The sequence below is a fragment of the Medicago truncatula genome, chromosome 7 (genome assembly GCF_003473485.1).
Source record: "Medicago truncatula cultivar Jemalong A17 chromosome 7, MtrunA17r5.0-ANR, whole genome shotgun sequence".
NCBI lineage: Eukaryota > Viridiplantae > Streptophyta > Magnoliopsida > Fabales > Fabaceae > Medicago > Medicago truncatula.
Window position 1 is genome coordinate 49,913,023 of NC_053048.1, and position 14,251 is coordinate 49,927,273.

Consider the following 14,251-nt stretch of genomic DNA (forward strand, 5'->3'; position numbering starts at 1 on the left):
CTTTCTTAAGCATACCTTGTGCTTGAGGGGCTGTTTGTTTCTATAATATATTTTGCTTAGTTTCTTCAAAAAAAAAATTGGTTTGAAAAAAACAATATGATTCACAAAAAATTTACAGAAATAAAAATTGGTTTGAGTAAAATCTGCGAGAAAAAAAAAATTGTTAAGAAATGAAAAGGATGTAGAAATGTAAATATGAAATGGAAAGGAAAATTTGACGGACTATTAAATATAACTTTTTTTTTATTTTAATTAGTTATCTTATTTGTTACTTTAATTAAAATAAAATAAATGAAATCTGTTTATTTATTACTCCTTAACCGATGTCCCAAGGCACCAATTAGCAACACCCTTAAATAAAGTTGTGGTCATTTTAATATATCTCCTCTCCCATCGACCATAGTATTGAATTTAATTTCCTTTCCCTTTCTTAAGGCACCGTTGTATATTTAAGATTGATGTTCATCTCACCTATTACACTTGTTTTTCTTTCATTGCTAGTACAATAAAAAAAGAATTGATGGTTTACTACTTGATTGATATTAAATATTATTGGTGTAGTGTTCGATAATAACTATTATTATTACAATTATTTATTATTAGTAAAAATAATAAAGAGTTCAGTTAGCTCTAAATTAAATTAAAAGCAGTTGTAGTTTTTTTCTTTCTCTATTGTTTCTAAGAGTCTTAAACACCGACTCTTTTTTTTTTTTTTTTTTTTTTTTAATTTAATTTCTTATAAGCAATGAATGAAGGAAAGGGCCTCCTTCTGCAGTTTGTGTAATTGCAATATTTACTACTCCACAAATTTCCAATTCCTGCATAGTTCTTGGGATTTTTCCAAACAATTAATACATTTCTTGGCCTCAATTTACACTCTTCTTCTACCCAATATTACTACTTCAATTCAATTCAATTCTTCTCTCTCTTCTTTCTCTCTCTACACCTTACACCCTCCTCAATTTAATTAAGCTTTAATTCACTCCCCTTCATTTACTTGTATAAATTCCCTTCAATCCCTCTCCATTCTCACAACATCAAAAACACTCTTATTCTATTTTTTGTTCTTCCTTCTTTTCTCTTCTATATCCAAAAAACTCGGTGAGTAATCATGAATATTTTCTTCTTCTGCTTCTTCTTCTCCCTTTTCTTATCTTTTAATTCATTGTCTTATGCTTTATTTATTTACTTATTAATGTTTTTTTTATTATTATGTATTTTGTAGAAAACAGAGGAAAACAGAGGAAGAAGATGAGTAGAAGAAACGGAAGTGGGCCAAAGCTAGATTTGAAGCTGAATTTGTCACCACCAAGGGTGAACAGAAGAATGGAATCATCACCAACACGATCAGCGTCGGTGTCGCCGCCGAGTTCATGTGTTTCATCTGAGAATGGATCAAGCAGCCCTGAAGCAACCTCCATGCTGTTAGTAGGTTGTCCTCGTTGTCTCATGTATGTGATGCTCTCTGAGAATGATCCAAAATGTCCAAAATGTCACAGCACCGTTTTGCTTGATTTTCTCAACGCTGAGAACAACAACAATAAGAAGAGTTAGAGTAATAACAGAGTTAGAAACAGAGTACTCTGTTTCAAACCTCTGTTTTTCTAAGAGCTAGGAATATTATCATTAATAGTAGTATTAGTAGCAGTAACTTATAATTTAATCCTAGGAATATGCTTTTTATTATGAGTAGTGCTACTTGCGCTCTATTTTTACCATCTTTCATTGAGGTAAAAAAATCCCAACAATTTTGTCAAAGCAGAGAAAGAGACAAGAAGTGGAGCGTAAATAGCACTATTTTAATCAATAGTAAAAAAAAAAAAATGTACTGTGAAATTTAAGAATATTAGGGGGGTTTCAGTGTAGTAGGGTTTTACATGATGTACCCTTTTAGTTTTCTTGTTGAAATTTAAGGTCAAAATCAATCTTTTAGCTTATCTTGACTTCCATTTCTCTTTTATTAATATTGCTGTTTTATCCAATTTGTTCATGTTTGACATCATTCAATAAAAATAGCGGCAACAAAAGTAACATAATATTAACATCGTATCTACGACGACAGTGTGTAGATCCTCTGAAGTACTATGAGGACAGTAAAAACTTAAAATGGTTTGAATGTTAAGGCCCACATAACCAATGTTTACACCATACTACACTGAAATGAACTCATGCGAGGTAAAATTACACATGTGCATGTCGTTGTATCCAAGCCAAGAAATATCATCAATTCATGTGCGTTTTTATTATTTATATAATTAAGAAAATTATTTACGTGCATTTGACCCAAAAAATAAATAAAATAAAAAAGTAATTAGAGAGAGAAGGAATTGCACGTTGAAATTTAAGACTAAATGGTTGGCAACTAATGAGGGTAATTAAATGTGAAAGTTGACTTTATTTAAGATTGCTTGCTAACAATTTCGATCATCATAGCAAATTTAATTTTCTAATTTCATTCAGATCCCCTATAGGTAGTCAATGGGGGAATTTTTCTTATAATAGTGTTTGAGTTTTTAATAAGAAAAATATATTTTAATATCCATCATTTCTAGGTCATGTGTATCCACGAGTATAATGAGAACAATAACGTGAAAGTTGTATGTCGTATAGTATAAGAAAATTTGATTGTGTTAGGAGGAGGAGGATGAGTAAAACTACAAAACAAAGGATGGTATAGAGAGTGGGTTGGGTTGGGTAGTTCCAAGCATTGAAAAAAAAATGGCCATTCTATTAAGACCATTTAAATCACATAAATGCAAGAGTAATTGAGACAGTTGAGCATAATGACGGAGATATTACGTCAGATGATAAATGCCAACCTTTTTTCCACCTATTTTTTTTCCTCCCCCTTCCTTAGCTAAATAAAATTATTTTGATCATTTGATGTGTTTTGAAAAGAAAAAAAGAAAAAAAAATTGCTTTGATGTCCATGATATTTTTTCTTTACATTTTGCTTCCTTTTGCATAAACCTTTATGACTCAAACCTTCATAAAGGTTTGCTCTCATTTGTGTTTATTCACCTATCAATGTATCTCGTTTCCCTTCATGCCCATTTTCCTATTCATCTATGTTCAATTTGGCGCTTTTACTCTTTTCCTTAATCATCTTAGTTAGACACATGAAACTCGTCCCAGAAGAAAATCTTAGACACATGAGAATACCATAATTGTCGTAGAGTCAGTTTCATTAGTAAAGTTTGCATTAAAGGAATGATAGACTATTAGTGGATGAATTATAGCCATTGGATTTGAAATTTCTAACCAAAAATCATAATTAGAATGGTGCTTCTTTGCAATAGTGTCTTCATCTTGTTAATGAAAGATTTTACTAACCAATGTAAATCTTTAATTTGGAAAACTTATGGGTTAGAAAGTCTTGTGATAATTAATTTAAGTCAAGAAAAGTTATACAATGACATAAATATTGAACCGATCTAGATATGCTCAGTTGAACACGCCAGTCATCACCAATTGAAGCTAAGTCAACGCCAGAAATCGCGCGTATACTCATTTATGGTGCATTTATAGATTACCAGAACGACATAATTGCACATAAATACCCTAATCAATACCGCTTGAATTTAAGTCAACACATTCTTTGGTCTTAACTTCACATTAAAGAAACTCACAACTTTAAAGAGGATTTGAAATCCTTAAAAAACATATGGCTGAACTATACCTCTAACCAGGGATAAAAGTAAACGAGTTTGTCTTGTAAAAAAAAGTAGACTAGTTTGTTCTAGGCAAATACATGCCCTAACCTACTTAAGGTCGACCACACTTTTTAAAAAAATATACAGAGATGCGTCTTTATGAAAAGTATGTTTAGCTAAATAAACAAGAGCATCAATCATTTTAAAACCTAATTAGACCTAATAAGTTGACATATTTAAATAAACACGAATATTTTTTTATAATTCACTATAATCATTAGAAAACAAACAACCACTAACATTACGATAATAACCATATTTTAGTTTTTTGAAAAGCACCCAACTTTTTTATTTTATTTTTCAATTTTCTTTTGTAAAAAACCTTTTAGGTACTTTTATTTATTCTAAAAAATGACAAGTTGTTATTTCTCAACTGCGGCTTCTTTTTGGTATGCCACGTCATTGTTTTGATGTTATTTTATGCAAACGAGTCACTCAAGAATATTGTTGGAAGCTACAATCAGGGGCGGATCTAGACATTTGATATTGGTGTGGCAAAACTTTTAAAAAAACTATATATATTAACAAAGTAGATCACTAACACTTTAAATAGTATAGCAAAATGGTTTGAGTGAGAGCATTTTAACATGGTGTTGTAGGGTTACAGGTTGTGAAGCCCCGATACTTCAAAATGGATGACGTACCGTATCCCCTGCGTATCCTGCACCGATACTTCCCGATACGTATCCGGAGAGTATCCAAATATTAAATTTTATTTTTTTAAAAAATAATTATCCGATACTTTCCGATACGCACGGATACTTGTGTTTTTTATATTATTTTGATTTCTGTTTTTTTTTTGTGTAAAAAATAAGAATAAATTACTATAATATATATACATTTTCTTTATCTTTCTTTGGTGCCCGTACGACCCGCACCACACCACACCACACAACCAATTGCATCTTTCCCTTTCTCTTAATCGTCAATATTATATTTATATTAATGTGCTACGAGCATGGTTTCTTGTGTTTGTTAATATACTTGCATATTAAAAAAATGGTTATAATTATATAGTACATTTAATTATATAATTTTTTTTATTAACGTATCCCAGCCGTATCGTATCTTGATTTTTGAAATTTTTCCGTATCGGCGTATCGGTGCAGTGTCGTATCCGTATCGTATCTCGTATCCGGGCTTCACAGGTTACAGGTTCAATTCTCTGCAACACCCTTTTTATTAATATTAATAATTTAAAAAAAATAATCATAACTGCAACTTAGCAAGAGTTGAACACATGTCATACAAATCATCCATCAAGTATAAACCGCTAGGTCAAGAGAGAAACCTGTGACATGTAAGCAACTTATATTATATATATAATTATTTAAGTCTAAGTATATGAAAAAAAAAAAAAAAGGAAATAATCTGGTATGGCAACTGCCACACCATGTTTCAAACTGGATCCGCCCATGGCTACAACAATTCATACACAATATAGTTTGTATGTCACTAATCAATTAATTAATTTTTTAATATATTCTAAGAAAAAATGAGAATAATTATCAGATACTGATTATAATTTATCATAAAAATCATATGGGTGGCAAGTGTATGTAACTAAAGAGTTACCGAAAATTAGTGCTTTTTAATATATTCAAATAAGAATGAGGAGTTAAATATGTTTTCGGTCTTTTATAAACATTTTAAGTTTTCATCTTAGTCTCCTTAGAGATTTTCTTCGGCTTCTGGTCCACCAAAAACTTTCAATCACCACTTTTTGGTCAATTTATGTGTATCATTCAAAAAAATTGATTTTTTTTGTACTCGTGTTTACTACATTATAGAATCTCTTACGCAAAAGTTTAAATTTCTTTAATAAGGGATAAATTAAATATGAATATGTATATTTTTATTACTTCAAAATTCATAATTAATTCAATTTTTGTTAAAAAAATTCTAATTCTTTTGGGAGAGATTATTATAGCATTTTAAACATTCCTCTAAAAATCCATTTAAAAATATGAAGGGTACACATGACTTGACTTAAAAGTAGGGATTAAAAGTGTGGTTGAAAAACTTTTAAGGTCTAAAAATCGAAAAAATACTTTAGGAGACTAAAACAAAAAATTAGAATATTTATAGGAATCAAATACATGTTTAATCCAAAACAGAAAATAATTATAATACACCATAAAATTTTTGCCAAGCTTGTGACCTAAGTAGGGTCATTAAGATGTTGGAAGGTCTTTGATGTGTGAAAAAAAATAAAAAATAAAAACAAAACAAAATACACCATAAAATTTTTAAACTTCATTTTTTTCTCGTTGTCTTCTTTCATGAACAAATACATCCAATTATTTGTTGAAAGGAATGGTCTGTTTTGTTCGTGGTGTTGGAAGGACTGCCCAAGCTACGAGCAGACATTCCAAGTGGTGCTTCATCATAAATTGTTATTGGAGCTAATAGTTGATGCCCTTTATTTATAGATTATGTCAGTTTTGTTGCACTTTCTCAGTTATGTTTATTATGAGCTGTTTTTGAAGTTTGAGCAGCAGGTTTTGTTTCGTATTCAACTATGGTTTATGTTAATCGACTTGCTTGAAAAAAAAAAATCCTATAGCCAGTAATGACACTTTTAAGGCCCTATATCTATCCATGTCTTTTGGTTCTGCATGATTTTAACTACAAGTGCTAAATTTGAAATGATATAGTCAAATAAAAACTGTGAGACTTTCTATTGCAGTAAAGGAATCGTTCTAAAACTTCGCCCTCAAATAAGGCAGAAGCCTCCCTCAACAAATATGGTATTGAGACCATAAGAGTTCCAAATGGGAACAAATTTTCCTGAAGGGACAAAAAAAAGGGAAATATGACTTAGAAATGTGTAGGGCAAAGGAGGGGGAAGAGAAAGTTGAGTAATGCATTCAACTTTGTACAAATTGCTCAATGGTGACTTGAGCGATCTATTTATAGAGTTGAAAACGTAACAGTAAAAAAAGTGGACGGCTCATATCAAATGAAAGTTAGGAAACATACGTCTTGATTGAGCTCGATAAGGAATGGAACATGGAGAGCGCCTGTAGGCGTGTGTCCGACACACATCGACATAAGTAAAACGTGTCAATGAGATCTGACGTGGAATGAAATAAAAATTTCAAATATTTTATTTAAGGTTGCAGTTTCTAAAAAATAATACATCACATAGTTATGACCCAGCCAATAGACGACAACATACGTGTGGCAGTCAAGTTGAATGTGTCCTCTTCCATTTTACAAAGTTGGATACCCCTCAGGAGACCAACTGACAAACGACGATAACACACACATGTCCTACATTAATCTTATATACATCAGTATTATGTTAGCTCTTTCCAATGTGGAATTTTTAGGATTTTTCAATTTACACACTAGTATGCCCCATGTTCCAACACAATTAAATCCAACCAAGATGGATCAATCATCAAACTGAGTCTTTATTTGGCCAAGATTTTCTTTTTGTAAGTTTATTTGTACAAGACTTTTTTTAGTTAGCTTAATTTAGTAGTACAGGTTAAGTTACTTGGATTTTATATATAAAAAAAAGTTAAGTAATTATTATTGACTAGTTTTTTTTTGGTCGAAAGATATGAGATTTCAAAAAAATTGCAGTATAACCAAAAATTCGGTTAAAACCACGTGTCAAGGGTCGAGGCCCATGATGGGCTGGATTTGAGAGAGGAGCGTGAAATGCTTCAATCCTCTACCAGGGTTATCCTCCCCCAACCAAACAAGGAAAGAAAAGGAGGTTTTGAGATGACACTTTAAGACGAACACACTCGAAAGTTCTGTACCAATCAAAATGGGTTTATCGTTTGAGACTTCTGATTAATTTTAACTTTATTAGTTCGTTCTCTTAGATTTTTGGATTCATCTTTTTTATTTTTGTCAAGAGCTATCCACATTAGATTTATGATTTATATTCCATCTTTTTAATTTTTCTTTCTAATATATGTTGTCTTACTTTGATAAGTTCCTCCTCTGATTTGCTTGCATGCCATTGATAAAGAGAAAAAAAAAAAGCATTAATCCTTGTTTTGCGTAAGAGTTTTGCACACTCATGAGTAACTGTTCATTCCTAACCCCGTTTCAGTATCCATTCTTGATCTTTATTGATTTGATTTCATGTTGTGCTGAAGTCTTTAATTATTTGTGCCAAATTCATAGTAGAATAAGTTTGACTTTGTTCCTTCTTCTTCAAAGGAAGCTCTCGCGTTATTGCTTCACAGTCAAGTAAATGATCAATAAACACGACTACAATTTTTTACATTGAGATTGGTGAGGTTTAGCATGGAAAAGGTACTTTTTTTTCACCATGGGAAAGTTAGTTTTTGACCATTAGATCAAATCAAGAACACATCCTTATCATACTCGTTCATCACTAAATTTTCTTCTTTTCTTCTATTCATAGATGACTTTTTTTTCCTCATTTTTTGCACCGATTTCTTTCTTTGGTTGAAGGCTAATTGGGTACTAATCAAAATTTTCCAATTTTTTTATTTTACATTTATCATTTTTTTTCTATTTATAAACATTTTTTTCCCTTTCAAAAATAAAAACAAAAGATACTGTTAAAAATATGTTATGCTTTCATTTTAATAAAATTATAACAGTTTGTGTTATTCAAATATAATTAATAAATTCCCTAAAAAAAAATATAATTAATAAATTCCCTCAAAAAAATATATTCAATAAATAGAAGAAAATCTAGTGATGAGGGAGTATGATAACAATGTGTTCTTGGTTTGATCTAATGGTCAAAAACTAACTTTCCCATGGTGGGAAAAAAATAGCTTTTTCATGCTAAACCTCACCTGAAAGATTACAAACCCTTTATAGACATACAACTGCTCAAACCATCAGCACTCCCATGAGACAATGATTGTTATGGTGAAGAAAACTCAAACCTAATCTTCATATTTATAATAATGCTCTACTTATTTTGTTATTTCCACTATTCCATGTGGTACTTTGATGGATATCCACTTAGACACAACGGATAGCATTTGGATGACATTGACCAACCACAATATCACAAGTGGCTTTTCTTCTTTCTCTTTCCTAAGGTCTTTTTGTTTTTTATACATTTGTGACATTATAGTTAACCAATATCACCTAATTATTTTCGAGACACAACATATCCTTCCTTCATTCAATGCTCACATTTACTTTGACTTCAACTTCAGTAAAAGGTTGTCCACCTAATCAAACCACATTTGCAAAAGTAACACTATGCAACTTTTCTCTCCTTTAGACTTCACAATTAATCCTCGAATCTTTTACATTTAACTTTGTATGTGACCAAAATCTTTACAATAATAATAATGAAATTTGATATTATCTATGATTCTTCTACAATATTAATCACCCTAATTCTTTCCATTTCAACCTTTATTCAATAATATTGGATTGTCTTCAAATGATTTATCAACGCCCATCATTTGTTGACTATCCTTCAGTGATCTCTCCCCTCTCATTTGTTGACTGTTAATGTGGTTTATAAGACTTAGCTAGTGAAACCAACACGAGAAATTTTTGTTCTTCATCTTTTATATTTTCTTATGTATTCATATATAAGTACAAATACAAACTCGTTAAACTTATTAATATGATCAAAACGTGTATCTTCCATCTTCAATAAGTACAAACTCGTTTTCATCATCAATCAATTGATTAATGTTGTGGAAGCAAACTTGCATTCAAATAAATCCCGCAATTTCTTTGGAGGAGATTCTTTCTAACATATAAAAACTTTCATATGTGGAGCAAGTGTCAGTTAAATTAGGCTGACTATATATATAATATATTTTATTGTAATGTAATATTTCATCTCACTTGGTTTTTCTTTTTCCAAAGCACAATCAAGGTCTCATGGACCAAATAAACAGTCTTGGATTGTGTATAACCATGAGGAGAAGTCCATTCTCCCGTAAAAAAAGGAACATTGAACTTCAATGTGACCTTAAAGTTATTTAAGAAAAAATATAACTAAAATGTTAATTAATCTCTCTTTAAAGAAAACTTATACGGTACACTCACAATTTTAAGTGTACCGGTACTCTTATTTCACAAAATATATAAATTAATGATCACTTTAATGAAATAAAAAGGTATTTATCAATATTTATATTTTAGAAAACATCATTTCATAAGAAAAATCATCATTTCATTATTTATAAGGAACATATTAAAAAATTTACATTTTGTCCTAAAAAATAATCAATATTCATTGTTATGAGTAATAAAAATTCTTAAAAATTAAATTTTATTTCGTCGAAGCTTTTGGTAAATAAAATTTAATTATCTTAGTTGTCAATGATAGAAAATAATTATTTTTCTTCAAAAAAAAAACTTATTTATTATTAATTTTACGACTTGGTGTACCAATACACCCAAATTTATTAGGTGTACCATAGAATTTGCCTTAAATAAATAGCGCGACACAATGCTTCTCTTCCTCCCTTGATTAGAGCCTTTGCTCTCTTCCCGTAATACCTTTTATTTTATTCTAGTTATTGGGACAGTAGTTAAAGAAAATATTAACTCGATAAGAAAAAAAAGTAAATAAAAGGCATTTCACTAAAAAAATTTATCACTCAACCTGCTATTTTTACAAGGAGAAAATTGTAAACCCTTTCACGCAGATTTTACAATTTTTCCACGGAAAAATTTCAAACTTCTCAAGACAATACACAATTATCCAAACCGCCAATATACCCAAAAGACTAAAGGCGTTGTAGTAAAGAAAAATTGAACTAACTCATATTTATAATAATCATCAACTTCTTTTTTCAAACTACCCGGTGCAAGACTTGAATGAATCTCGTCTTTGACACAATTTAAGTTCAAATATAAGTGAGAGGATACATATATGTAATGTCTTAATATTGTAAATTTAAATGTGATATTCAACTCACTTATTACAATATTTACTAAAAAAAAGGTCAATATATTAATCTTTCAGGCTCCCATAATGACCTAACACTTCCTTGTATTTTTTTTAACCAACATTAATCAAATTACTACATCAACTATAACATGTGGCAAACCGGTGTTAGCCCTATCCAACAGACCTGTTTAACCTGTCATTTTAGACGTGCCAAACTAAGATTTTGAACCTATCCCTCTAATTAGTCCATTCAAAAAAGTTGGCCCTAATGACCTAACATTCCTTTATATTTTTTTCGAAATAACATCAATCAAATTACTACCTCAAATGCAACTAGGGTGGCAAAATGGAGTCGTCTTGTCATAGAAACTCATTTAACCCATCATTTCTTCGCGTGCCAAACTATGGCTTTGAGGCCACCCTCTAGTTGGTCCATTAAAAAAAGCGGGTCGTAGCGGATCGGGTTGGTCCACAAGCTTTTAAAAACCGTATCGTTGCTTTTATTTGACTAGTAAAAAAAATAATTGAGCCAATCTTTTATGTTTTATTCTGAAATTTGTTGTACGATGGTATATTTATTCTGACTCTGAGATTTGTTTAATGTTGATGTTATATGGTGACATTGCTTGCTCCTCTCGGTTATACTTTTGACAACGCGTTTTGAGGCTCCAAACGTGGTTTACTTTTTCTAAATGTCGTTCTGCCCTTAAACATGTTGTTTGGATGAATGAAAAAGCAAGTTTGTGAAATGTGATTTTTGTCTCCAAACGTGGTTTTGCTTAAGCTCAGATTCATAGCTTCTACGGCAGGGGAAAACGTGGTTTCAGCCTTTAAAGATGTGTGACATGTTTATCATCCTATTTTACTCTTGCTTTCTTTGTAATTTGTTTTCTAATATTTTTAGATCTGCAGCTTGCTTTATCGTTGTTGTGGCAATAGATTGAAGAAGATGGTACATGGACTTTTTGTTAGGTTTAACTCACTGGTCTATTAAATCTCTATCATAGACTTTCTATTATTTATTTTTTTAATTTTTTTTTTGTGATGATTTGCTTTTCTTCTTTTGCGGAGAGGATTTTTTTTTATTGTTAAAAAAAGATAAAATAATTTAATGAAACTAATGTAAAGAAAACAATTCACCAAAAAAAAAATGTAAAGAAAACAATTTATAAACATATAATTTTTTTTACCTATTACTTGATAAATTATTATGAAGGAAAATAAACAAAGTTAAATATAAAAGTAATGTAATTTAAGTTGGGACCTATTTTGATAATTATGCATTTAAAAGTAATTTTGATTTAAAATATACAAACAAAATTAATTCATAAGAATCACTTTTAAACGAGTGTATCAAAACATAAATCAATTCACATCTAACTCATTTTTATCCAAAAACAATTCTCTCAAACTCAATTCTATCAAAATTCATTTTTCCCACTGCCATACCAAACACACACTTAAACATGAATCTACACAGTAAACTAAGAAAAAAGTGATCCACAATTTTACTACAAAAAAAAAGTAACCTAAGCTCTGAATCTATCAAAGAAACAAAAATTACGCACGTTGACGCGTTTTTGTTACTGTAAACGCTTAACCCGTTTTTATTACTGTAATAAATCAACGTTTAACCTAACCAAGCTTTTCATTCCACTGTAAATAAAAAAAAAAACCTATTCCACCTTTTACACAAACAAAATCCAAATCAAATCAAATAACACAAATTAATTCTTAATTTCCTTTTTTTTTTTTGCATCAATTCGATAATAAAAACTGGCGTTTTTTCTTCTTTCTCTCTACTTTGGCCAAACCCTAATTTCTGGCCACTTGAACACAATGTGTAACCGCAAAAAAACCCTAACGGAATCGATTCCTCTTTCACCACGATCCAGTAATGGTTCCATTCTTACAAGATCAGTGTGGAGTTCAAATCTTGATCACGAATTCGAGTTGATTCGATCGTTAATCGATCAGTATCCGCTAATTTCAATGGACACGGAGTTTCCCGGTGTGATTGTGAGGGCGGATCCCGGTGATTCGCCGTTCAAGAACCGTGGCGCGTGTCTTTATGCAGTGTTGAAGGCGAATGTGGATAGGTTGAATTTGATTCAGATTGGGTTAACTCTTTCTGATCATAAAGGTAATCTTCCAACGTTAGATACTGAAAATAGTTATATTTGGGAGTTTAATTTTAAGGATTTTGATGTGGCGCGTGATGATCATGCTGCTGATTCTGTTGAGTTGTTGAGGAGACAAGGGATTGATTTTGAGAAGAATCGTGAGTGCGGGATTGATTCTGTTAAGTTTGCTGAGTTGATGATGTCTTCCGGTTTGGTTTGTGCTGATTCTGTTAGCTGGGTAACGTTTCATAGTGCGTATGATTTCGGGTATTTGGTGAAATTGCTGACGCAGAGGCTGTTACCGGATGATTTGGAGGAGTTTTTGAGGCTGGTAAAGGTGTTTTTCGGTGATAAGGTTTTCGATGTGAAGCATTTGATGAGGTTTTGCACGAATTTGCATGGTGGATTGGACAGGGTTTGTCGGAGTTTGAAGGTGGAGAGGCTTATAGGGAAGAGTCATCAAGCTGGTTCGGATAGTTTGCTTACTTTGCATGCTTTTCAGAATATCAGAGAGCTTTACTTTGGGAAAGCAGACGGGTTTGTCAAATATGCCGGTGTATTGTATGGATTAGAAGTTCGCTGATTATTTAATTTTTCACTTTTATTGATGGAATTGAGTCAGTGTCGATTTTGTTTTGGTTTTTTGTTTATCCCTATAGTGTCCGAATTCGGGTGTATCAATTTCATTAGGAAATTTTTATTCTATGGGTTCTAATATTTTTGCATTTTATCTAAATGACTATAGTGTAGTAGGGCATGAGGCAGTGCAATTATTCTTTGAGGATGTGTTAATACATTTGAGTTAGAGGTTAGTGTTTTCCTAGGTACTTTTTACTAGACCGAGTTCTCAATAGACTGAATTTTTGCATTACCTATTGTTCACTATTATTGTAGACGTGATTTATTTAACAGAAACAATTATGTTGAAGTTGCACTTAGTTCATGTTGATTTATTCATCTTTAAAATGTCAAGCTACTTCTGTCAAAAGGTAAGTATAAGGGACACCTTCTTTTGGTTGGCTCCATTTTGGATAGTCTGTTTGGATGAATTCTTTCATTGGATTGCAATAACTTCACAGTTGAACATCATAGCATGGATGCTGCGTAAAATTATGCACTAACATTGCTTCGTTTATTTATATTCTTAGTTGTTTCTTATTTTAATTTTCCATTATCCAGTCTTTTACTGTCAGAAAGTCTTGGCTGTTTCTCTCTCACAAACATTTAATTGGTTGAATAGAGATGGAACGGTTGTTGAAAAGAATGTTTAATTATTGGAGTTTTGACAAATTTCATGAATCTTTATTTTTAACTTGAAAGTGATAGATAGGAACTGTTCTTTGATTTTTTTCTAATATGCTCCCTTAATCTGTAATCTTGATTTCTGCAACCTTTATTGTGACAAATAATAAATAGGCCGTGAAATAATCGTCTTTCCATACTTTTGAAAGCTACTAAAACAAATAATTATGTGCTCTACGATCTGACTAGAAGTTCATTCTTCTAGGAGAATGATATCATGACTGTAAATATGCTATCAATTT

The 14,251-nt window shown here is 31.1% G+C and overlaps 2 protein-coding genes across 2 annotated transcripts; both read left to right on the top strand.

The window, feature by feature from the left end:
• The first annotated feature begins 1,251 nt into the window (after positions 1-1,251).
• Positions 1,252-1,554, top strand: LOC25499448 (protein GL2-INTERACTING REPRESSOR 1). Its single transcript, XM_013594715.2, has one exon. The coding sequence runs from the start codon at positions 1,252-1,254 to the stop codon at positions 1,552-1,554; it is 303 nt and encodes a 100-aa protein (XP_013450169.2).
• Positions 1,555-12,282: 10,728 nt separating this feature from the next.
• Positions 12,283-13,641, top strand: LOC112416242 (probable CCR4-associated factor 1 homolog 11). Its single transcript, XM_024769419.2, has one exon. It carries the CDS (start codon positions 12,424-12,426, stop codon positions 13,288-13,290), a length of 867 nt encoding a protein of 288 aa, XP_024625187.1. The 5' UTR covers positions 12,283-12,423; the 3' UTR covers positions 13,291-13,641.
• The last annotated feature ends 610 nt before the right edge of the window (positions 13,642-14,251 follow it).